At 38.4% G+C, this 26,887-nt stretch overlaps 1 protein-coding gene across 1 annotated transcript in view; it reads right to left on the reverse strand.

The window, feature by feature from the left end:
• SSBP2 (single stranded DNA binding protein 2) overlaps window positions 1-26,887 on the reverse strand; it is a 160,517-nt gene that overhangs the window by 109,172 nt on the left and 24,458 nt on the right. Inside the window, exons 2-4 of the mRNA XM_042822758.1 lie at window positions 12,379-12,451; window positions 5,530-5,591; window positions 3,514-3,598 (exon numbers count right to left, since the gene is read on the reverse strand). Coding sequence (XP_042678692.1) covers window positions 3,514-3,598; window positions 5,530-5,591; window positions 12,379-12,451 — 220 coding nt within the window. The remainder of the gene's footprint in view (window positions 1-3,513; window positions 3,599-5,529; window positions 5,592-12,378; window positions 12,452-26,887) is intronic.

Here is a 26,887-nt window from a genome sequence, read left to right on the forward strand (position 1 = left end):
CCTGCTGCCAAATGTGATAGATCCTTTTCCTTCCACTAGCTTGATAAAAATCCAAGCTGTGGTAGTTGGTATTCATACAATTTCATTTTTCTGTATCAGTGGAAATAGAACTTCTGCAACTGTTCTCTGAAGAATAAGGATGCTACTGTATAGAGTAATGTGCACAGATACATAAGGAAGTGAAAAACAGTTACCTAAAGGACTTTGTTTTTCTTGTTGTTTTACACAAACAGGAACAGATTCAGTGACACAGACTGATGGGCAAACAGGCTAAGACTCTTTGCTTGAACACAGAGCATTGATATTCAGAGAAAAATTCAGATGCCCTCTTCCTCAAGATAGCACTGCACACAGGTTCCCAAAAGGGCACTGCTACTGTTTTCCTCGAGAGTATTACAGGTGTACGAAGTCCAGCTGCAGATATTCAATTGCATTAAAACACAAGCAAAGCAGCTGCTAAAATATTATGGCAAACTAAACAGTAAAGCGAACCTCATCATTCAAAAAATTTTGTCCAATCATTAGTGGTAGAGGATAATTAAATGGCATTGCTTTTCTTGCAATTGTAGTTGAAATACTGTGAAACTTGAAGAAAAGTAACAAAACCTTTCTGTGCATATTTGCTGTATGAGTTAATCTCTGTGTTGCAGACTGAGTTATCAACTATGTTGTTTGAGGCAGCAACATTTCACAAATTATAAAGCATCCCCAAACACCTTCCTCCTTCATCAAACATTCTTAAACCTTTCTTCTTTCACAAAAGCAAAGACAGAAAACATACTGAGCCAGGTCATTCAGACTAATTAGTGTTAAACAGGATATGTCTAGTGTAAAAAGACCACACCTTCAGCAAGAACGACATTCCCAGGTCAAGTGGAAAAACATACACCTAATAAAAAATTCTAAATTGCTAGTATGAAATACTATGCAAGTCTTCTCTACTTTTTATACTTAGCAATTAGTTTTCAAATACGACAACATAGCTATGAATGCTCTTTTCCTTGTCCTGCACTCTCACTGGAGGACTGGTATAACAGCCTGGCTCTCTTGACAGTCTGCACTGTCAGTGAAATTTTGACTCCAGGGGAGTCAACACTCCACATGGGTCAAGATTTCACAAATCATTAATAAATGTAAAATACACTAAGGAACACATATGAGTACTTCTAGGTATTAGAAGTTTACCTCAACTGTGAGAAAGCATTGCAACAGCTTGTTTTTCTTGTCACATTAAAGGATTAAGAAAGCTATTAGAAACACCAGGCAAAGTAAACGATAAAATAGACCAAATTTTTTTCTGACATAAGCATTCCTCTATGCAGACTGATTCGTTCATAAAAGAACAGCATTTCATTTTTCCTTCATCAAACATGACTTTATACGGTAATTTAAACATCACACAGTTCTGTTCCCCATGCACACTCATTTGACTGTTTTCTCAGTATTTTAACACACTGTAACATCTACCATAATGCAGATGAACTGAGCAGTAAGATGAAGTAAATCTGAAATCTACAGAAGTTTGAATTACTAGAAAGCTGACATCAAGATAAATTTTTTTATTTTTTTTATTTGACATAATTTTTATTTGGCTACTCAAATTCTTAGTATCAGCACTTAGATAAATAGTGAATTTACCGATCAGTGAAATTCTCATGAGTTTAAAGAAGCTTGGACTCCATTCTGTTTCAGATTCCAAGTGCTTTTGAATTTAAATTTTCACTGCTAATAATTTCAGAATTATTTCATGACAGGTTTCAAGTTTTTTGCTTTTGTTACATACATTACACTGCAAGTGTGCAATGCCTCCACTGAAGTCAACTGTCATACTGTGGATTGTAATCTCCATGGATTAATTCACTAATGTCATTCCCTGTGGTAATAAGCTATCCTTATGAAACTATTTCTCCTTCAGTGAGGGATTAAACCTTGATTTAATAACAAGGATTCAAAACAATGGCAAAGCTGTTGAAATGCTGTATTCTTCCAATGACTGTGTATTGAAAACAGAATAAGTAAAAAACATCACAAGGTTCTGCTTCCAACAGTTAAGTTGTTCTTATTTTGAGGAATGTGCTTTGCCAAGTTGGTTGACTTTAACACCTTTGTGAGTGGAAACCGCCCTTATAATTTTGTTCCCTTCTCCCAACACTGCTCTTCAATCATTGATTATTACTATGAGTGATCAATGCAGCATGGAAAAAAAAGTGTAGTTATCCAAGCTCCTTTACCAGTCAGCCTCATAATCTGATCCTTAAGGAGAAGGTATTAAAGAGTTACTGGTTTGTAAGTAAAATATATTTAACATATTAACTGCGTTGTTGATGCATTAATAGCAGTCACAGTTAACTACATATAAGGCAAGATCATTAATCATTTGCATGGTAAAGGACACCAAACCATATTCAGATTATGTTAATAGTAATAGAAAATGGTTAATTGCCTGATTTTTTTTTTTTTCCAAATTTATTTTTGTAAGACATTGGGTTATTGCAATCTAGTTTCAATTTTGTATATATTTTTCTGCAGAGACTAGACAGTATTTCTAAGACAAACCATGAAAATTCCGAAGTTTCGTAACCTTTTTAGTGCCATGAAGGTCCCATATCCCTTCCTTGTGCCATATAAATGACCCAAAAGAACAACAGCTCAGTCAGTTTTCTGAGGACTTCCTTAGTGAAAATGAAACCAGCAGAAGGAGAAGAGCTTGCTGAAGACAGAACCCAAACTCCTTGCAATAAAATTACGTAAATCCGAAGTACATTGAAGTTTGAATTACTAGAAAGCTGACATCTCTGCTTGCTGGAGGCAGAACCCAAATTTCATCCTAAATCTGGAACACACTTCCAGATTTCTAGATTGCTCCATGTACATGATAGTGGATAAAAAGGAATGTAACTGTTCTAGTGTTAGGGATCCTAGTTTCTAGAACTTTTTTTTTTTTTTTTGGGGGGGGGTGGGCGGGAGGGGGGTCTTCACAAGCAAAATACCACCAAACTCTCTACTGTGTTTTAAATCGTGTCTCAAACATACCAAAACTGGCATAATACTTTACATCCGATGATTCCTCCTGTTCTCCTGGACAGGAAAATTTATGTCTAATTTCCTTTGTGGTACGTAAGAATGAGAACAATCACACTGAAGTCAGCACAGTCCTGACAGAAGCCAGGGAGTCAACTGACAGAGTATGGATATACAGACAGGACTTATCTGTGCTTCCATTTGGCCTGTGCCCTTTTGATTGGCTTGATGTTTCCATGTAGAAGAGACACAATTATCAGTTCATTCTGAATTAACAGACAGGACAGCACTTTGACCTCTGAGATGCGTTACAGAGTTTTCCAGGTGGCACTAAGTAATCACACAATTAGAAAGTCCTAATTCTGAAGCATCACCACAAATGTTCCTTATATGTGATAAACCTGCACTTGAAATGCTGTCATGCAGAAATGCTTCTATATCACATTTTCACATACAATTAATGATAGCATGGTAAAGACAGACAAAACTTACATAGTCATGAAAGGCTTTTGCTTCACTTGAATGTTCACATGTTTCTCGTCTTTCTGGAGCTGCACAGTAGAGATCCCAAAATACACTGCAAGTGAAGAAGTTACAGATATAGTGAGAAAGTCACTGTGAGAAAATCATTACTCCAGTAGATTTTACAGTGCACATCACACATGCACGTGTATGTGTAGAAACAGATACATCCCTTCCTTACCAACAGTTGAAAGCACTTACCTTTATGAAATAATTTACGCTGGTAAAACATCTCAAAGGAATCTAAAACTACTGAAAATATGAACTAAAAAGCTAATCTAATACTCAGTGTCAAAGGGTATGAAGCTCTGCATTTAACCTTGAACCGTTGGTGACTGTTGTGATTTACCTCCACAAAGCACTGGAAGAAACAGACACATAGTAATAACATAAAAAGGCATGAAACTGAGGAGAAAACTGGGGATTTCTTCTGAAGTTCAATACCATGCCTTCAACAAAAGTTCCTAGAGAAGCACATGTATGGAGAAGAGCAGGAAATGGATGGGTATCTTTCCTTAGGAATGAAAAGAAATAATGGTGGCTATAGTCATTCTTTGTCCTATCACTCCCCTTCAAACAGTTACACATGAATTCGTCCAAACACAAAGTTTCTAGAATGAAAATATGTGTACACTACAACAATCGTAAGAACACAATTTGTCAAGAGTTTAATATTATTTATTACTTACCCTAGCATCGTAATAGAAATAGGAATAGTGAATAAACCTGAAAACTCTGCTGCCGAAAATCAAAATTAAGATAATTCTCTTGTACCTTCACAGGTACAAGAAACAATTAGGCTTTGAAATAAAAAAAATAATAAAAACAGAAAGGTCAATGAAGAATATGCCACATTTTACAGAATTGCATAAAAAACTTGGGTTTTTGCGTTCAAATGGAACTACTTTAAAACTTGTAAATTGCTGTGCTCCTGACAGCTGGGTATATTCTCCATAATTTCGTATTCTTGTAAACACAGACATATTGGACATATTCAAATCATACAACAATATTTATTAATATAAATACAATGGCTAAATAACATTGATTATGAGCACTCTTTTCACCCTGCAAACTTTACAGTTACAAATGTGTCTCTTGCACAACGAATTTTTACAAGAGCAGATAGTGATAGGACAAGGGGGAATGGTTTCAAACTATTAGAATATAGATTTAAACCAGATATTAGGAAGAAATTTTTCACTCAGAAGATGGTGAGGCCCTGGCACAGCTGCCCAGAGAAGCTGTAGGTGCCCCATCCCTGGAGGTTCTCAGGGCCAGGTTGGATGGGGGCCTGGGAAGCCCCATCTGTTGGGTGGCAACCTGCCCACAGCAGAGAGGTTGGAACTGGGTGGGGTTTAAAATTTCCTCCATCCCAAACCATTCTGTGATTCCATAATTGCATGATTCTGTGGTAACATACATTGAAAACTGCAAATTATTTGTCTGCCCATACGCTGAGCTGACAAAAACTATGCAAATGCAGATACTGAAACACCAAGCCCATGCTAACACACACTGAGTTTCAAAAAGGCTGCTGGTTTGGGTTCATCTAATTACTTCCATATGCCATACCCATTAATAGAGTGCAGGCAAAAAAAAATAAAGAAGCTCACTTCTATATGCACAGTCACAATGTCTGCATATGTTAGGTAATATACATATGTATTTCTTTCCCAAAGTGCAATTATTTGGGATTTGTATATGGATCCTTCAAATTCAGTTTGCCGAAAGATGATGAAGAAAGAAGTGCAGGCCATATTCTTTCAAAGATGCTGTCTTATTGATTCACTATGTAGTATCTGTTTTCTTGTATCTTATATCTGTGCCTTTTCCTCTATCTTATTTTCTATTCATTCATTCCTTTATAAGAAAATGACCACCTCCACATTCTTTTAACAACGTTCACTTGAGTTTCTTGCCTGCAGCTGCTGGAACTTGCAATTGTTGTATTCTGAAAATCAGAGGAAAAAGAATTTCACTTACCACCACCAGGAGTGCAAGAATCCTGGCGGCTCCCCCAGTGTGATGTTTTTTTCCCATCTTATCTGAAACAAAACCATAAAAACACACATGTACACTTTTGTGACTATTGCGACTAAAAAATCTTACTTAATAATAAAAAGGAAGAATAAAACATTCTGTAGTTATGAAAGGCTTCAGCATCATCAATCTGGATGGACATAATATGTATAAACCATTTTAGCCAGTGACTTTTATTTTGGGAAACTGTATTTTAGAACGTTTTCATAGATTGTGAAAATAATTTTATTAAGGACATACTCTGATCACTCCACCACTGAAACATGCTTTTCTAAAACACTGTCCAGTTTGCACTAGGAGAAACTTAAGACACAGAACTAATGTTACTGATTCAGCAGGTGGCAGTCTTCTCTCCATATTCAAAGCTGGCCAATGCTTCAGTATTCTCAAGGAGTGCTGTACTGTTAGAGGTAGTGAGACAAATACACCCCAACTACAACCTGTTCTCCCACCACCCAGTGAAAGTGTAAAACTAGTTTGGCTTACTTTGTCTGCACTGGCAAACGTTCTTGAAAAGACACACGCTGTCTATGAGTTTTTTCCCACTTATGAAGTCTGGTTTATTCAAAACTGTTTCCAAAGAAAATGCAATTTAGGAATGTTTATACCCTTAACTTCACACTTTTATTGTTTGCAGCTAACTCAGTAGAAAACATGCCATGAGAGTATCCAGTCTCTCAGTAATCCTTTACAAATGCTCTACCTTAAATATTATCAACAGTCATTTTATTAATGCCACATAGTTTGTCCTAAACTATAACAGTATATAGTTCGGAATACAGTAAGCCCAGTATAATTGCTTTAGGAGTTTTGCTGCAAACAGATTCTACAACTTTTACATAACACTGTACAGAAGACTGTACAGAAGACAACATCTTGTTAAAATAGAGTGGAAACCAGAGCATTACAAACATTTCAAAGTCCTACAGTTACAATTACACACAGCACTATTTCCTGTCCAGTTTTGTAAAAAACAAACAAACAAACAAACAAAAAAACCCAACTTAATTAAAACTCTGTTGTTTAAACACAAGCCATATTCCACCCAACAGACATAAGGAATAACTAGCAAAATAATAATAATAAAATTTTAAAAATTCAATCAAATACCTGAACAGTCTCACATGAAAGGCGTTTTAAGTTTTACATAAAAACAAACATAAGCTTACTAGAAAATGTGGACATAGTGTTCATACTGCAATGAGCACTGAGAATTTTCTAAATAGAAATAAACTTTGATTCTCAACTCTGACTTGATTACCACTCTGAATTGTTAAGAAATTTAAACAAGTATGTTCTTTCAGGAATAAATATACACTTCATACATCTAAAAATGTTATTTGCACACATATCAAGCAACCTAATATAATTTCAATGTTACATAGGTCATTTGGAAGCATTTTCATAGAAACTACAGGAGGTACAAGGAGCACAATAACACCATTTGATATAATAAATTTTCAGCTACACAACACTATTTTTCAACACGGTCACCACCATCTATTGCTATGCCTCTTTGCGAGCAATTAACAAGAGTCGGCATGCCACACTCATAAAAATCTGCAACAGTGGAGGTGGCCCACTGTTTCACAGCTGCTATGACAGCATTGCCAGCATGGCTTAACCAAGGGCAGATCATGTTGTCCATCTGTGATGGAGTGGACAAAGGAAGGGCAACTGAAGTTGTCTACCCGGACTTGCATAAGGCCTTTGACATGGTCCTGCGCCACATTCTTACGTCTAAACAAGAGAAATATGGATTTAAAGGCTGGATTATTAGTTGATAAAGAATTGGTTGGATGGTTGTAGCCGCAGGGCTGTGGTCAGTGGCTCTACATCCAGGTGAAGGCCTGTCACAAGTGTGTCTGTCTTGAGACCAATTCAACACCTTTATCAACGACATAGACCGTGCGATTCAGCATACGCTCGGCAAGTCTGCGGATGACACTAAGCTGAGTGGTGCAGTTGACAAAACAGAAGGAAGATATTTCATGCTAAGCTCAAAAAGTGAGCAGATGAGAACATAAGGACCAATAACCAATGACCATAACAAGGCCAAATGTATGGTGTTGCACTCGGGTCAAGGTGATCCCAGATGTGAGTACAGAGTTGGAGAAAAACTCATTGAGACCAGCCCTGGGAAGACAGATTTAGGGGTTCTAGCGGACAAAACTCAGCGGGCACTCAGCCGGGATGGTCAGCTGTACCCTGGGTTGCATCAGAAGAAAGGTGGCCAGCATGGAGAGGGAAGTGATTGTCCCCCTTCGCTCTTGTAAGGCTCCACCTGGAGTACTGTGTCCCTCACTACAGGAAGGATGCAGAGCAGATAGAGCGAGTCCAGATGAACTCATGAAGATGGTAAAAGGGCTGGAGCACCTCATATATGAAGAAAGGTGTAAGAGTTGATGATCCCTGGAAATCCATAAGGATCATTCCTTTTCTATCCCAAGAAACAGTGCACATCACTTTACTGTCTGAGGGCTGCATCTTCTTTTTTCTTCAGTGGGGAATTCACATGTTGACACTCCATGGACCACTGTTCTGATTTCAGCTCATAGTGGTGACACCAGGCCTCATCATCAGTAACGATGAGATCCAGGAAACTGGCACCTTCAGCATCGCATTGTCAGGATCTCAATAGGTTCAGACAAACCTGCATACGTTGCCTTTTCTGTTCCTGTATGAGCATTCATAGCACTCACCTTTGAGTTAGTCCTATGTTGGCATCATTGTTTTCAACTCACTGAAGCTTATGTTCAGCTCCAAACACAGTTCCCTGGTATTAATCCACCAATTCTTGCGGATGAGCTGACAGAGGTGCTCTTCATTCTGTGGTGTGACAGCTGTGCATGGCTGTCCAGAACATGACTTATCTTTCACGTCACTGTTGCCATTGCTGAAATGCACCAGCCTACCAACTCGCTGTGCTCGCATCTACTTGTCTCCGTAAACATTCAGCAAGCATCAGTGAATTCCAGTGGGTGCCATTTTTTCCACATGGAGGAATTCAGTAGCACACATTTGCTTCATACTCACTTCCATGTCAACACCATTCTGTCAGACTGCTCCTCTGCTGCCATCTGCTACGTGGCAACAAAATGTAACAGGATATTGTTGGAAGGTTCAACCTCTACTGCCATACCACTAACATCCACCTCTACTATTGTGAAGCAACTAGGGAACAATAAGAAGTATTACTATTGGAGTAGCTCTTGTACACAAATACTCAGAACTACTTAAAAATAATTTTGCTGCTTAAAAAATATTATACAAAAACGAACTCCAGGCATTATAACTTCTATTGATAAAACTGGCAGAACAAACCAGTTGCATGGCTCTTAACCCCACCACCACCATACCACTTAACAGCACTTAATATAGAAATTGTGGAAATCCTGCCTGTTAAAAATTGAAAGATATAAACAAAGCCAAAGCCACCAACAAAGTCTTATAAACAATCCAAACGAGCTCCTCTGGGGCGTAGCCATTTCCCACATGCATTCAGCATGACTTAGTACTTGCTAGGAAGTTTCAAAAGCAACATAATGGAGAGGTGCATATAGTCAAGACCAATTTCTTTTTCCTGAAGTCTCAAAACTCATTAACTTAAGAGTAAAGTTTGTGTTTGCACAGAAAGGCCTCACTACATCTAAGCAGTATTCTTCCTTTTCAAAGCAAGGCTCAATGAAAATACCTTATTCATAGGTCTTATATTTGTCTTTTTCAATAGAACACAACTTATCCTCATAAATGCATTCAAAGAAGGAACCTGACTGGAAGGTGGAAGTTTTGTTTTAACTTCAATAAACACAAATGGCAGGTCTTAGTCTACCTGAACAAATAGAAAAGAATTATGAAACATTATAAAATTAAAGCAAGAATACTCTTATTATCATCTGTATCAATAAACAGCTTGTAACAGCTGGGAAACACCTGTCTTCCTGGTCTAGCCAAGAAAATGAAATTATTCCTCCAGTGCTAGAACCTAACTTCAAGGATAGAAAATGCATATGCTAAGAACCTGATCTTCAAGAAAACACAGCAGTTGCCACACCAAAGAAAAGATTCAGGAGCAGAACAGTTTATTTTGTTTCAAATATTAGCGTACCCAATCTGAATAGCTCTATTCAAACCTCAGCAGCAAATGGCATGGCTTAGCTAGTAGCACAAGTGCCTTGCCATTTTGCCAGCTGTATGACAATTACACATTTTGGGATGAAATAGCTATTGAGTTACTTCCATCTATTACTTCATGACATGTTTCCTGAAAGGAAGTTAATATGTAGAGCAAAAGACAAGGATTATAGGTGTTTCCAACATTCAAAGATTCAGGAAAAGGCCAGTTGAACAGGTGGTCCTACATTTTGGAGACTACGGCAACAAAGTTTTGAAGGGTGTACTCAACAGGGACCACAACAAAATGGAAAGCACTGTTTGCCTTGTAAATAAGAATGACTAGCACAGATCTTACACTGACCTGTGAACAGCTCTACAAAATATATACCAGATACAAAGCATTACAAAATTGAAGTCATGCTTAAGACAGCTATCTCTAAGTCATATAAGTGATTTTATGATATCCAATTTAAATTTTCTTCTCTCTTTTTCTTTCCATTAATCTTACTCACTTTACTTGCTAGATCTTGAAGAAAGGGACATAAATCTTTGCCATCTATACTCTTTAATTATCACTGATAGCTGTGCTGCTCAGATAGTCCATATGTGTTTATTTCTGTTTTGTCCAAATACTCTGGGTTAGAGCAACTTTGAACTGAATAAGTTATAAAGAAATCCATCCAAATTATTCTGGCAGGTGCAGACTGCCAGAATAGAAAATACAGTGAGCCCAAGTAGCCATAGTTTTTAAGAAGTGATAAAGCCAATACAAATTTCATCCCATGCAACCAGGACATCTCCTACACCTCCTGAAGTGCTCTCCCATCACCTCAATCACAACAGAGTAGTTGCTTCCCATCACCCATGAGTAAGAAAAACACAAAGAGACACGGAAGACTGCAAATTTCACATCACCATAAAGTTGTAAGAAGACATTTTTTTACACTGCTCAACTGCTGTTTTGTTATTTTCATCCTGTCTTGTAATTTTCCTTCTCTAACAAGAACAGTGACTCACATGGTGTACAGAGTTGGGCTAAAGCTTTTATACTGTGGTTTCCTCCTTTAGACAGAATGGGCATCACAATACAAGGTTCTATTTACTCCACAATAAGCTACTTTCTTTTCCCCCCTGCTATTTTTACCACTCGCCATTTAACTTTGTGTTTAAGGTTACTTTCTCCCAGTCATGTTAGAGTACTTTTTTCTCAGCCTGAATCTCACTGCATCATTTTAATCTCAAATATTATATTTTCCAGGCTTCCCTGTAACAATGGTAACTGCATTTGGTTCCAACATGTAGCCATTTACAAACATTATTAGCATCATCTTTGTCTTTACCAATTCAGTACACTACAACTATATGTCTCTCTACATTGCAATATACTATATTTTATCTCTTACCAATGTAGGGGTAAATTTCAGCATCAGACAGATTTGGAAAGATTTTATAAATTCTCAAATTACATTTGCTCAGACCTGAGAGTTTCTCTATAATCTGAGACTGAATTAGGTTTTAAATGCTAAATTTCAAGATACTGTATTGAGTGTTTTCCTGAAATCCAAATGTCATACCAGTTACACTCCTGCCAGCTGCTCATTTCGCACATAAATGATAAAAAACAAAATGAATCTTGCAACATTGCATTATTTACAAATGACAACTGTTTCCAGGAGTCAAGATATTTCTTATTTTTTTTCCATTGCTTTACTAAGGAGAAAAAAAAAACAATTGTCAGAAACAATTTTTTAAAACATAAACTGATACTACAACAATCCTACCCCCTTTGCCCCTCGTTCCATGAATTGTCTATAAATACCAGAAACAGCCCTCCTATACTCATTCTGCCTTCTTCAATCTCCAAAATGTGATCACTAGTGTAGAAATTTTATTAGTTTTGAAGGAGGATCAGTTGAAGCAGCAAATTTTCCTACTACAACATGCTGCCTGGTTTTCTCACTTTTGCTCACTATTCAACTACTACCACTATTTTATATGTTCTCATCAAAGACGTATTAAAAACAATAATAAACCCCAAAACCTCAATAGATTTGGCATATATTCGGGTACTCTTGCATCCCAGAATAAATGTAGAATACTCAAGAAAATTGATTTACTTACATCTTCAAAATATGTACATAACTACAATGAAAAACGGTAACTATTATGTGATAGTAAAAATTGCATCAGAAGTGAAGAGTGCTTAAGAAACAGGACATAAGTGGTTACAGACGTAATGGCTTCACCAGATGAAAAGAAGCTAAGCACTTAGAAGCATGGTAGGAATATGCAGTGAGGTTAGTGTAAAATAGCTGCTTGCCATGTATTTAGAAAGGATACATTATTCAGATTGGAGATTCCAACAGTATCACGAAGGAGTACAATGGATGTGCTCTCCATCACCCACTTTTATTACAGAAAATAGATAAACCTTTTTTCAGTGTAGCACCAAATCAGACAACATGGCTAACAAATGACAGCAAAAGTAATTATGCAAAGGCAAGCAAAATGACATGGCAAACTCACTTTTCGCAAAATCAGAAGTCTATGCTGATCAACATAAACAGACATGCAAAATTGTCATTGCTGTTTATTTTAAACCAACACAGATTTAATTTCACTTGCACACACACTGGAAAGTTGTGCAAGGGAAAAAAAGAGACAAAGAAAACATACCTCCGATAAAAATGTCTGGGCAGATTTCTGTGCTCCTACATGGAGCAGATATTCATATACGTACAGTGCTAACCTGAAAAACAAACAAACAAAGAGACAGTATTTAAGGTTGTGTACTGGTTCGTTTCTCTTTTTATGAAGATAGGATTTCAACAGGTTTGAGTCGCATGCTATTTCCTTTCAGAAACTACTATGTACCAAAAATGTCAAATCTATTGCTCATAACAGAACTTTTAAACTACACATATAGGTCAATCTGAGCTGAGTTGTTTAAATAGAGGTTAATTAAATATTATTAAAACCTTAAATTACTTAGAGTCAACATTTTTAATGATGTTTGGACAGGTTCCCAGTTAGCTAACTATTGACCTACTGCTGCTCCGTGTTTGCCCACAATACACCACGCTAATTGTAAATACAATATATTCATTTGTACAGCACCACTATTTCTCCAGGACAACTGGAACATGTCAGACTGTTAGCAGGCTTGAACAACATCTCACATTTACTGAAAGAACATGCAAACATCAAGCTGCAGAAGGAAAAGCAATCCTAGAATCCACATCCCTACTGTAGTACAACCACATATCTACTGTAAGAGAACCACACCTCTCAAGTAAACAGATTTTTTACTTTACTCAAACTTGGGCATCTTTGAGCTCTGATGACAACAGCTGTGTAAAAAAGATCTCGTGGCTAAAGAAGGGCTCAGGTCCCACTGGACCTTGGACTGAGAAGGCCACTCCAAAAACCCAAGAAAAGGGAAAGCAAAAGCAGCAAGGCTTCTGTTAACAGAGGCTAGATTTGAGTTAGAAGAGTGAGAAAAGTAGCACTTCCTATTCTTCAGCTGACTCTCTAGAGAGTTCCCCGTCTACTTGTACATTTAAAGTCTTTCAAAATGAAATCCCATTCGAATGTTTGATTTAATAACGATGCTTAAAAATTGTCTATAAAACATTTCAGTGCAAGGGAAGAAAAGGAAGTCATACTGCATTTCTTTCAAAATTGCTAGCTGAACTGTATTAAAGAAGTACACTCTATTTGTATTTACTTTGTGATATACCACCATTCCTATTTGGAATATTTTACTATTCATATCCTGAAATACGTAGTTTAACTAAACAAAGCATAGAGGCAGAGAATATGTACTTTTCCTGTTACTGTTCAAAACATTTTGCAATATGAGATAACTGTCATCACGGCACTGACAGAGCAGTAATTATTTCAGTAAACTGTAACAAGTGAATTTTAAAAACGTATGAGTGGATGTTTTCATTAGTTATTTATGCTTCACACATGCAGTACTGCCACCACGTTCCTCTCCAACACTTAGGTGGACATGGATGCACCCTTGTGAGTTCAGCACAGAAGATCTCTCATACTCCAGCCCCCCACCCCAAAAGAACAACCACATCTGGCAAAAAAAAAAGCCACTTTCTCTGACTTGATTCTTTCCAGTTCAGCTATCACTCAATTCTTACACATTAAATGGCTGTAGACAAAACCTAAGATCTAAGAAAGATGAAGCACTCTTTCTACAATAGCTAGGATGACTTGAATCCCTACTAACACTTTAAAGCACCTCATTTGTCTTCTGAAATTCCTCTTTTTGTTCTTATCAAAACATGAAGCCTGTAGTCCAGATAAAAGGATTTGTGTGATCCCATCCTTTCTACGCCACAAAGGCAAACCAGAAGTAGAAAACCCAGGAGTTTATTGCAGAGACAGTACCTTCTTCAGCCTGCCATCTCTGGAAAGCTTTAGCCAGCACTGCACAGGGACAGTCAAACTGATTAATACTACAAGTCTTAGGCTCCCAAACTTGTGTTAATCATGGCAGTGACAGGAGAGCCAAGTTCAGGGCCTACCACAGACATACATCAAGCTGGTGGGCGCGTGTCTGATCTAAATGGATCCTTGTCCATCCCTAGCAATTATGCTTTCAGGAAGGCTTCACAGAAGTTAACAGCATTACAGCTTCATTCAGAAATAAATGCTTTTACCACAGAGATCAAGAGAAAGATACTCATGTTCTACTGCATTAGTTGCAGCAGGAGGATCAATGGAAACTGATGCTCTGAGGAAAGGCAACAAAGAAATCAAAAAAGACGCATCAGAAGGATTAGAAGGGACAGTGACTTTAACTTACCCACAGGAAACACAAGGAGAATATACAAATGGCCACAAACCAAGTGTGCGAAATTAATGAACTGGTATTACATGTCTCAGCAGAAGACTAAGAAAATAGTAGTGAGTCCACCAGAGGACTTGGGTTTGAAGTGGCATTTTAAAAGACAGTCTTCACCCATTAAGCTGACGTGAGAAACAGTGTAAAGACAGCAAGAAGACATGTTAAATTTTCACATTTGCATACTTGTGATATGAGAAACATGAGTAAAAAATATTTCTGATCAGCTCATCACAATGCTGAAGTAATTCTTCTTGAAGACATGCTGCATGCCAGAGCTCCCCCATCCTGCCAAGGCAGCTAGATCACACACTCATCTAAGACCTGATGATACATTCATTACATTTAAAAAAAAAAAAAAAAGTTATGTCATTTTGGTGAGCTGTTGTATTTTTCATGAAGTCAATGCTCTTATTTCTTAAGTTATTCACACATTTTACAGGAGAAATATCGACTACATTTTGAAGTGAAGAACCACCTAAGGGGTCCTGATTAACTAATTTTTGCAAGAATATCTCCAAGAAATAAACAGTAACAGCTCTACGTGTGCTGTGCAAATGATGTGTCACACGTCAAGGTGGAAATACACTATTAACTTCAGGAAGGCTTACATCCAAGCTATACAGCTGTATGACCACTGATTAAAATTGGGCAGAAAAATGCTCCCGATTTCAAGTCCAAAGATTACAACACCCAGCTTCCCATAAAAGGCAGTGAAAGATGCAAGCATCACGAACGTGTTCACCTGGTCTATCTTTGGCACTTGGGTGCTCTGAGTCACACTCCCTCCATCGTCCCAGCAAGCCTTCCTGCTGCTTTGTGGGCTACTCATCTGGCTCTTCAGATGAACAGGTGTTGGCTGCCTACAGAAAATACTGCAAGAAGCAAGAACATTCTACCTGCACACCCACATTTCTTGTTTCTGTCTGGTAAACACCTGAACAACTCACAAAAAAAGATAAATCCAAATCTTTGGTGAAATTTCAATGACAGAATCTAGTGAGATTCACTGGTGTGGAGGGTGAACCAAAAGTCTGAAGTCATTATCAAAAAATCTTAGGAAAGAATGCAGGTGAAACACTATTATCTTGTTTAACTCTACAAGAAGATGCGTATTAATACAGTTTCAGTCTCTCCGTCTAAGACTGAAGCTCAAGCACCCAGTTTGGTGTACTGCTATTTCTAAGGAGACAAAGAATAGAAGGATGAGGGCCACGTTTTTCTGTCACATCTAAAGCTGAGCTTAGAAGAGCAAGGAACTGCAATAATTTAGCTTCTACTTTCTCTTGTAAGATGTCCAATAAACCTGCCAGAAGTAGGCAACTATTACACACAGCTTCACGCAGTTGAGAAGAAGTATAGTTACTTCCACTGTTTAATTCGCCACATGCCATATCTAAAACATAAGTATTTTAACTGAGAATACAGTTGTGTATAACCATTATCCATACAGTTATAAAATCAATGCGGTAGAGCAAAAGCCTCCAGCTCCCCAGATTTGGCAGTATTTCAAAGCATGGTTCAAGTATTCTGCCTCCCCTAACTCCTATGGCAAGCTTACTCTACATTAAGCAACTGGTGCTCCTTTTTCACTAAGTCTGCAGTGGTGAACTAGTGCACACTGCAGAAATGTCCTTCTGCCAGCAGCAGGCATTATGCTGACTATATCTGATTGCTGGATGTAAACAGCAAAATAGAACTATCAATTGTTGGAATGTTCTAGGTCTGAGTATTGCAAAACAAATTCTGTGTTACTTTTAATCTTGTTACATGTGGAAAGTTCTATCGTAACGCCCTAAAAATAAAAATAAGTTGTAATTAAAATCAATGAAAATTAGTAAATCAATACTCATAATTTTTAGTTTGTGTGAAGAAGGATGAGGCAACTGAGTAACATTTAGAAGCATTTCCACTGAGGAGATCCTAAAAGCTTCTGTTTGTTCCACGAGACCTGCAGTTTTCCAGAATTGGTCGTCTGACCTAGAGAGGGAAGCAGCTTTTTCTCTTCCTTTTGTTTCATAAAGGTATGCAGAAATTGTTTCAAATCTAGAGTGTCCTTGGAGTCTCTCTGACAAAATGACAAAATACATACCTCAGTCTCTGAAATTGTAAACAGCAACACTAAATCTGTATTTTAAATATAACAATTAAAAACATCTCTAATTTGAGGCTTCTTGAGCAAACTTGCTTGAATCCATCATTTTAGTAGCTTTAAAGCTCATTCTGGGAAGCTGCTTTTGGTCAGTTTCAACTAATAGCAAGAAGTATCAAATTTTGAGCAGATTTGCATGCCATGGCCAAACAACCCATTTTCCACTATTTAATCACAGAAACAATCATTTCTACACACATGCATACATACGTATATATTCTTCTAACATCTTTACATATCATTATATAATCTATGTATCGTTTTTACATATTTTTCTGCAGCACCAAGCCAAAGCTGTGCCCAAGAATACGCATGTTTTTCCATTTGCTTGGGCAGGTAGGTCAATTAAAGCGTCAGTGTTGCAGAGGTACCTCAGTGCACACCTTTGTGCATCAGCCCTCCTGGGCGTGCCGTTCCACCTACGTGTGATTTATGTTGTTTGTTTAGCTTGAGGCTCACAGGCTGCTCTTTCAAAATTCTCTAACCATGCCAGTCCGCAGTTTCTCTCCAGCTCAAAAACTACATTTGTGCCAGTGCTGCCTATCCTATCTACAGCATGATCAGTTTTCTTAGAAGTACACACATATTAAGCAAAACACAAACACCGGTCTAAGGAAACAGCATTTCCCAAAGGTGATATTAAACGTTTGTTTAAGTATGTGCCCCTCTTTTTCTGGGAGCTCCTACCACAGCCCTGCAAACACACGGAGCATAATAGTGTGTATACTTGACAGTATTCATACCCACTCATTTCTCCTTCTCTCTGTATACAGCAGGAAGAGTTCTCCCAGCACATGTCCACTTGGGGCTTACGCTCAATGCCTTATCAAACAGAGGCCTCATGTCTTCCATCAGGTTGGTGTCACTTTTGGAATAAGATGATGCTTCCCTGTTTATTCTGGTTTTACAGAAGGAAGACTTCTATCACGGCTCTGGGAAGATGCTCTCAATTCTAGTCACCCTTCTACCTGCTACTTGAAGATACTCCAAAAACATGCTCACTAATGCCAGGCACACCCTCCTTGATTTATGTACTGCTTCAAGTGTTAAAAACAGCTGTAGCTTACTAAGTGCCCTTTTATTGAAGAGGTAATAGAAACAATGCTGTTGTGCGTTTTTTTTTTCCAATTTACTCATGCACTCAGAACTCACAGATTTTGCAGGATAATTTATGTCTTACTACTGAATCTCCCATAGATGTCAAGAGCATTAACTGTTTCCAGGAACATGCTAATTTATGTGCCACTATACAACTAATTATTGAATTGATAACTGGTATCTGCTGATTTCCTTCCTTCCTTCCTTCCTTCCTTCCTTCCTTCCTTCCTTCCTTCCTTTCCTCCCTTCCTTTCCTTCCTTCCTTCCTTTTGTAAGAAATTACATTCTGTGGTGGCATCTGCAGTCTCTCCCAAAAGCATGCATTGCATGGTTTTACATATTCTCATCTGCTAAGGATCTCTTGGTTTGTGCCAAAATGTCACACTGCATAGTGCTCTGCATGTTGCTTTTGTTTGACTCTGGCTGAGCATTTTAGTCTGAGGTCTCAGCTTGTAGAGATTTCTACAGATTTAAAACATCTGAAAAAATAACAAATAATAATAATAATAATAATCCACAAGCCAGAGAAGTTGAGGATGCCCCAACCCTGGAGGCAGTCTGGGCAGTCTGATCTATTGGATGGCAACCCTGCCCACAGCATGGGGATCTTTGAGATCCCCTCCAACACAAGCCACTCTATGATTCAATGATACTGCAGTACTGTTAAATCTTCTGAAGATTTCGTGTGAAATGGGATAATTTCCATTTCCATTAATTCACAAATTCCCAATCCTTCATAAGAACACAGATTTTCTTGGTGACCTGTAATGTTTCAAATCAAAAGCTTTGTTTTTTTTTCCACTTATATTCTGCACACATACACCTCAAAAAGCTTTTCTGTTGAACTTCAGTTTTCCATAAGCAAGGCTTGTGCACTTGAAACTGTCAACTTTTTTCTAGCCTGGCTGGTGTAACAAAATGATACGCTTCTCTTTTAGCCCACTTCTCTTGGTCTGTTCGAAATACAGCATTATTCCCACAGAATAGCTATGTGAAAATCATTAAACATCTCTAATGCATTAACAGCTGCAATCATCACAAATAAACTTTTACTTTCATTTCCAAATGGCAGATGCAAATGAAGAGTGAAACATGCTGAAACTGACTTTGTATTTTCAGTTTCTTATACAGTTTCCCAGTGTTCCATTCTTTCAGTTTGCTCAGTAGATACTACCTTTTTTTTTTCCTTAAACAAATTACGTGCTTCTGCAGTCTCTTCTTCCCCTTTGCCTCCCCAACCCGATGTCACTGATCTAGAAAGCTCCAACACTCAGACACATCATTTCTGAGGCCACATTACAAAGGGTCCTCTGCTCTTGTGCAGGTTGAAGGATCTGCACCCTCTCCCTTCAGATCCATGGCTCATACGTTCTTCTTTTATTCACATTCCAGTTAAGTCATCCCAACTGTTCAGCTCAACTATAAAATATGGGAAATGACAGCTAAAAATGTTAAGTGACAAAACACATTTTAAAATGTAACCTGGGAGAATTCAACACCGTCATAAATACATGAGGTTCCCCACTTCCCAGTAATAAAGGTGCTAACCATGGTCTTCCCTGCTGCTTTCAAATGGGATAGTAACAGATTTCTACATGCTATTTTTTTCCCATGTATGTAATTTACTACAGTTAAAGAGTTTATAGCAACGCATCCTGCCCTGGCAGTAAGCAGAGCTAACAGCATGGAAATGTCCTAAGGAGAGTCACTGACAGAGAGTAAAGCATCAGCACAGCCTTTAAAAATCTAGAGTTTAAAGCTATACATTTGCCATAGAATTATCAGTAGGTGGTACCTGGCCTTGAACCACTTGTTAGGTATGTCAAAAGGTTGCTTTAAAAGGCTGGTATCCTCATCCGTCTAGGCTGATGCTGATCACAGTAGCACAAAAACTGGGCTTCACTGCTCACCTGCTGCACTGAATAGAAAAATTAATGGGCAGCATGTGCCCAGGCTTTACATATCTTCATCACGCATGAGGAAAAGTTAAGTTTGCATTTATACACCAGCAGAAAAACAGCAACTGGCTTTTCATTAATCCATCAGTGCCGTGTGTAGGCTGCTGAGATCATCACTGCTGAAGCACTGTTTGCCAAAGGCAAGGACTCAGGTTTTTACCAGTTGCTTTCCTAGCTTTTCTCAGGAAATAGAGGGTTGATATCAGTATTAAATATGGTCCTCAACATCATATTACTAAACCCCCTCCTGAAAGCTGGAGCTGAGACAGAGGAAGTTTTATCTCAAGTGAAGTGAAGAAGGGAAAGGTGAGGACTCTAGGTAGTAAGACATCTACAGGACTCGCAGTTCCATCTCCTTCTTAAAGATCAGAACAAAGGCTAGGCAAAAAATTGTGGGGTTTTTTCATTAGAGCACATAATGGCTGACCCCACACAAATCACTAACAAGCAGCATACTTCTTAAATAGCACATAAAGTTGCTATTAATTACTTACGCAAAGGTTACATTGTTTTTTCGCAAGTAAACTTAGATGGCAGATTATCTCAATGGCAAGCTAAAGTGATGGGCATCAGCATCAGAGAATGGAACAGCTGACTTCAAGAAACCACCAGCACACATGAAACACAGGAAAGGAGTAGGGTGAAAAAGATGAAGAGACTAGCATGAAGGAGTTACCTCATGAATACTGAAGGAACCATCTGGGATGAGAAAACTGAGAACAAATTTCCCCCAATATCTATCTAAAAAGTAACAGCAGAGAGTAGTAAGTATGAACAATTACAAAATGACAGCTTCTTGAGAAAGGAGGTCTGAAAGCATCGGAGTACAGCTAGCAGACCTGACACCAGACAAATTCAGAGAACTGGTGGAAAGAGTGTCCTCAAAAACAGATAACCTGAAGAGAAAGTACAATACAATTATAAGACGATTCAAGCTTTATTAAAAAAAAAAACTCAGTGTCAAATAGCATTGGAAGAAAGACAGGAATTAATATAAAGTAACTCTGGCTTCATCAACAATTCCCCACTGATCCAAGAAAAAGAAGGAACACAAAAGAAAGTAAAGGCATGCATTAAGGAACAATACAAACATGTAGTGACAAAAGTAGAAAGGCAAAAGTGCCAAATGAGTTTCAGTTACCAAGGACATTTTGATGGAAGCAAGAACAAGCCTCACAACACCAGCAAAGTGGATTTCTACTACTAAATAAAAAACAAAAAGTGCAAAGAAAAGAAAATGCGGAGAAGTCTCTCTGATTGCCTCTTTTCCACCTCTAGAAAGCAACAAAAGTAAGCTGAACTACTTGAAACAACAACAGAAAGGCATATAAAAGACAAAACAAGAGGCAAAGGAACATTACAGTAAGATAGTGGTGTTACAGGCAAGAGGACTGGACAATTCCCTCACTCACGCTCAGACAGGAAACAAAAATGTTCCGAACACAGAAGAGCTACAGGAAGTTGTCTAAAGGAAGCGGGGCACCCAGTGGCAGCACTGGCTGCCAAAGCAGCTCCAAGCCTCCTCAGTGCTACATCACTTCTTGTAGTCTTAGCATCGTCAGGGGCTGCCGCTGACCTGCAAAAGATAGGGCCTGTACTTCTGAGCACCACTGCTTGTATGAGGGATAAATTAAGCTTTTTCTAAAGCCCTTAACCCAGTTCAGAATTGCTTTATTTGTTTGAGAAGCTGCATCACTTCTTTTGAATGCTTTGGACTCCAGAGCTGCAGATGACACAACAACAACCATGACACTGACTTTCACGGAGTTCTTTATTTCTTCCTATGTCAGTTTATCTGCATAGGCCAGGAGCACTGCAAGTCTGCTTAATGGCTTATGGGATGGTGCTGGCTCAGTCAACACCTGCCTGTCAAGGACGCTTAGAGAAGCAGTCTTCAAGGGTGTGCTGTTTAGTTTCAGGACTCAAAACTTGGGGTCCAGTAAGATGACCTATCTGACTGAATCATAAAGTTTCCCTTTCAAAACAATGAACTGCTATGCTGATCACTGGGAATGGACCCTTGTCTTCCAAGTCTGCTCCTCACAATAGGCAAGAAGTCCTGCACTGAAAGAATTCAAGGCATTTCTCTAAAAGAGAAAAGCAAAACAGTAGCCAATCACAACCAAAAGCATATAAACAGAAGCTCTCAGGACACATACATCAATCCTCCAAAGCCCCATGCGCAGTATTTCTCCTTAAATCACTGCCATACCCATCCCTGGGTCAGCTGCATACAATTAAGTACTGCCAGACACAGTAATCATCTGTCACAGGGCTGCCAACCCTGCTATACCTGTCTGCTGAGTTCTCACACATCTGGATAACCTGCTACAAAGTTTTTGCCTGCAGTTTCTTCTGCTGGCTGATGTAAACATGCTGAATAGGCAGCTGGAGGTGTTCTTCTGCAGCTCCCCAAACTGGACTGGAGCCAAGAAGGATTATACAAGACCCCCAGCTTACTCAACATTTCCACTCAGCCACTACAGCAGATAAGCTCAAGCACCCAGCTGCAGGCTAGGGCTCATGCATGACAGGTTTGCTGAACGTCAACTCCTCTCTCAACATGCTCAGGGAAACTGCTAACCAAACGCACGTATTTTGAAACTTGCAGATAATCCACTTGGACTCTAAAGGGGAATTTACTGGAAATATTTTCTTTTGAAATGTATGTCATTAAAAAATACTGGTTTCAATTTCTTATGAAAAAATTTTACAGGAAGATGCTTTCCAAACAGAAAGAATTTTATCCATAGAAAGAAGGTACTTGAAAATCAGACTAAGTGTTGCAACAAAGGAAACCAAAACAAAATAGCAACAATAAAATCCTAAACTTGTGAAGTTATCCTAAAAACATTGGACCAGAAGTCTAGAAGATTTCAATACTGAGCCTCAAATTGCTGATGCTTGTTGGTCTTCAAAGGGAAGAAACCAGATGCTAGACAATAGGAGTGAAAGTATCTGATTCCACACTCATGGCTGACATCAGGTTAAAGAAGAATGATAAAGCGCTGTATTTTCTCAAAATTTTCTCGGAAGAGAAAACAAGTAAACTATTTCTCAGACAAATTCTGCCTGACCACTTCTTGTTTCTAAACTCAAATTTAAAAGGATAGGGGCATAAAAAAATTACAGTCCTGTACAGGACACACTTCAGGCTGATTATTTTACTCTCACAAGCTATGAATACATTTCTGTACAATTCAGAAGAGGTTACCTTACATTCCACTCTTCCGTGTGCCCAGGTCCCCAAATTATATTTCCACAGTTCTGTAAGTAGGCATTACCAGAACTACTAGAATCACACACAGAATCACAGAATCACAGAATCACCCGGGTTGGAAGGGACCTCAAGGATCATGTAGTTCCAACCCCCCTGCCTAGCAGGGCCACCAAACACACACATTCAGATCAGGTTGCCCAGGACCCCGTCCAACCTGGCCTTGAACACATCCAAGGACGGGGCATCCACAACCTCCCTGGGCAGCCCGTTCCAGGGCCTAACCACTCTCCTTGTAAAGAACTTCCCCCCTAACATCCAACCTAAATCTTCCCTCCTTCAACTTGGATCCATATCAGAATTGTCTTTCGATGGCATAAACCAGTTCAGTCTTCAAGTTAACATTACGGACTTCTCACAAGTAGGAATGTCAGGAAAGACAACACGTCAGCCAGCTTTGCCAATATTACTGCTGAGATGCAATGGCAGCATGAGCAGCATGTGCCCAAAGCAGGATAGTGACCAGTCAAATGATAGATTTCAACAGGCAAAGGTGCTAGAGCATGGCACTGGTTCCAGAAAAAAAAGAAACAAAACAAAACAAGACAAAACAAAGAAAAAAAAAAAGAAGAAGAAGAAGAAGAAAAAAAGAAACATCAAAACCATATGGGGTTCTTGGAAATGAAACAGTTCGCGTTTCCGGAAGTCACCACTGAGGCTTATGCTTCATAGGCTGATGCACCTCAGTGCTGCATACCTAATTAATAAAGCCGGATGGATGTGGGGGCAAACCTTGAAGTCACTAGTGCTCATAGAGGCTACAAACTCATGCCATTTACAGCCAGCAAAGCAGTACTTATTACTGTTTTCTTACTATAATCAAAAAAATAGTGAAGATGTCCTAGTAAATCCAAGGTTTACGATTAAGAAATGCTGATGAGTATTCTGCAAAAACTTTGCGCTTGCAAGATTTTTCGAACACATTTACCAAAATACGATCAGTGGCATTTCACCTAAACATGCCCTGTAACAATAGTGCAAAATAAATTTGACAATCAAAATGCACTTAGAAATGCTTTACTGAATGTAAATACTACTTTGCCTTGCTCAAGTTCAGACTACTAAGGAGTATGTTTAATTTCTTCTCAGTGTCATTTTAAAGAATTTTGACCAAACTACTTGTGAGCATAGGAAAGATGATTAAAGACTTACACAACTTTCATGTTTTTCATTTGACAGTTAAATACAAATATTGATATTCAGCAAATATTTGCATTTGAGAGGCTGTTTACACACTATTTGAAGCAGACTTGAGTTATTTATATGGCATTAAATAGATCTGATGTCAAACTACAAAACTACATGCACACACACTGCAATGGTTATGCTGCTACTCCATCCTTCATTCATTCCATCATCATTTCTTCAATCTACCCGTTTGTTACCAGAAAAAAAAAAAACCAACACACATATAATCTTGGTTTACTCTGTAAACTCTTAAGAGCACTTTTCAACATAAGCAGTTGTCTGCTCTGCATGTGAGAACTACAGATATCAGAGCAAGAACTCTGCCTTGCTCAGTTTTATCCTAAACAAGACTCATACCTGCCGAGCAAAAGGAAAAGAAGCATTTTATATGAATATCTTTCCCAGGCTACTAATGTTATCAGAAACAAACAAATCAAAGAATCAAACAAAAAAAAAAAAAGGAGGCATGGAAAAAAGGTTTTAAGACTTCTTCAAATATATTTTGCCTGCTACCTCAAGGATCAGCTGGTTCAGTCCTGTTTTCATACATCCCTTCCAAAGCACATGAGTTATTATTCCATTATGCCCTGGAAGCAGGGGACCTGATGTGTTTAGAGATTTCCCTGTGCAATAAGCTATCATCACCAATCTGTCTCAACTCCCAGACCAACAATCACTTGGTTCTGACTAGGGCATCAAGGCTTCACCTTGTAACAAACAGAAAAGTTAATATCAGAAGAGGAACTCTAAGTATGTAAAACTTTCTCTATAGAGCTATCCCGGTGACAAAAGAAGGGAGGTAAATGCAACAGAAGAAACAACAGTAGGATAGCACCAGGTTATGGTATCTCCTCTTCTGTTCAACAGTAGTGGAGTTTCCTTCCCAAAGAAACACAGATACAGGCCTTCCCAAAAGGCTGAAGCTTCTTAATCTGCGTCAGGGTTAGAAAAGACAGGCCAGCAGATGAACTCTGCTTGAAATGAATGACAGCAAGCAGTTACCATTAGAGAAAAAACGGTGGGCCACCTCCCCCATGACCAAAACAAAAAGCTTCAGGATATCTCCTCATTCTCACTGGGTGTGATGTGAAGCACATCTCCAGAAGTTTCCGTCCTCAAAAGGGAAAAATTAAAAACATGTTCACAAGACAGAGCACGAATATATACACAAGTCTTGCATTAAAACCATGAACAAAAAAAAAACCTTCCAGTTTAAACAGAAATTAATTCATGTCAGTAATACTTCTTTTTTTTTCCTTTTCATTTTCTAAATAAGATTGGACTAAATATTGCACTCAAGTTACAAAACACTGTTTTAAATTACTGATGCTCAACTTGATCCTGCAGGTATTTAAAAAGCAAAACACTTCATTTTCCAAATTTCCTCTTATTAGTATGTTACAAAGAGACAGCTTGTCAGCACAGCACCAGACTTTCACAGCCCTGCATTTTGCTGTCACCTTGAAAACCTTCCGCTGCCTCATTCCCTTCCCAGCAGGGTTTCACTGGAGGGCTACAGCCAAGGGATGATATTATACATTAAGGTATTTATAAATGTGCATGACGTATTACATTTTTAATGCATGTTTTAACAAATGGTCATTTCTTACGGACTTTAGTGCAACAGTTAGACAAAACGCTGCCTCCAACACCTTCTACTGGTGTGCTTACTGCCATACATAATACACTCTATTCATGCCTGTAACCTATTTAATAACAGACATTAATTATTTATTTGCCCTCTATAAACAATTTATAAATATACCCTAACCATTAAGTGTGACTACTATGGCTTTATAGAGATGCTTATTTCCACAACAAAACATTCTGCAGTACTTTAACTGTTGCATTAAGAAGTAAGCCCTGCTTACAAAAAAACTTAATACACTAAAGAACGTAACAGTAATATGCATTTTGTGATACAAAACCCTAATGAAATAGCACAGCAATTCCTTTATCTCTGAGTTCAGCAATATGCAATGGAATTTACAAAAACGTATGTGAGTTGGTTAAGATTTCACTGTAAATGAAACTAGAATCCTGCTTAAGTACAATAAAATATTATCCCTCTGTCAGGCTGCTATCAGATAAATTCAGTTTTCCACTTAGGACATCTAAACTACCCAATTCTGAGAGAAAACAAGCTGCTACAGAGACAGGCAGCCACACCAACGAACTGAAGGTAAATTTTAGCACCAATTTCTCAGCAGCAGCTAGCCCATGTGCTAAGTTCTTCTGAAAATCCCACTCTCCAGTTGCATGATCTGCACAAGCTACTCCAGGTAGCAGCTAAGATGACAGGTTGCTGCCCATACGTTATTTATAGAACTCACGTGCACCTTCTTCACATCCACACTGAGCTAACAACACCAATGCTTCTTACCAGCACTTAAGAGCTCCTCAGTGACCCTCCAGGCAACAGCCCTGCACACTTAGAATCATCATTCTCCCCTTCAGGTGTGGGTTGAGGGGGTATCAGAACTATGCTAGTTCCTCAGACCACCCCAGCCAAAGCTCCCCGAAATCTCCTTGATTGACAGTATGAAAATCTTAGGAATAATATGTGTTTCATTTGTTTTCATTTCATGTGTTTCATACCTTCATTTGGGTAGAAAAAAAGAGAATTAAATGTAGATGCTGAAATTGGT

This window comes from Centrocercus urophasianus, unplaced genomic scaffold (genome assembly GCF_019232065.1).
Source record: "Centrocercus urophasianus isolate 14NV4802_14NV808 unplaced genomic scaffold, USGS_Curo_1.0 seq_21, whole genome shotgun sequence".
Lineage (NCBI taxonomy): Eukaryota > Metazoa > Chordata > Aves > Galliformes > Phasianidae > Centrocercus > Centrocercus urophasianus.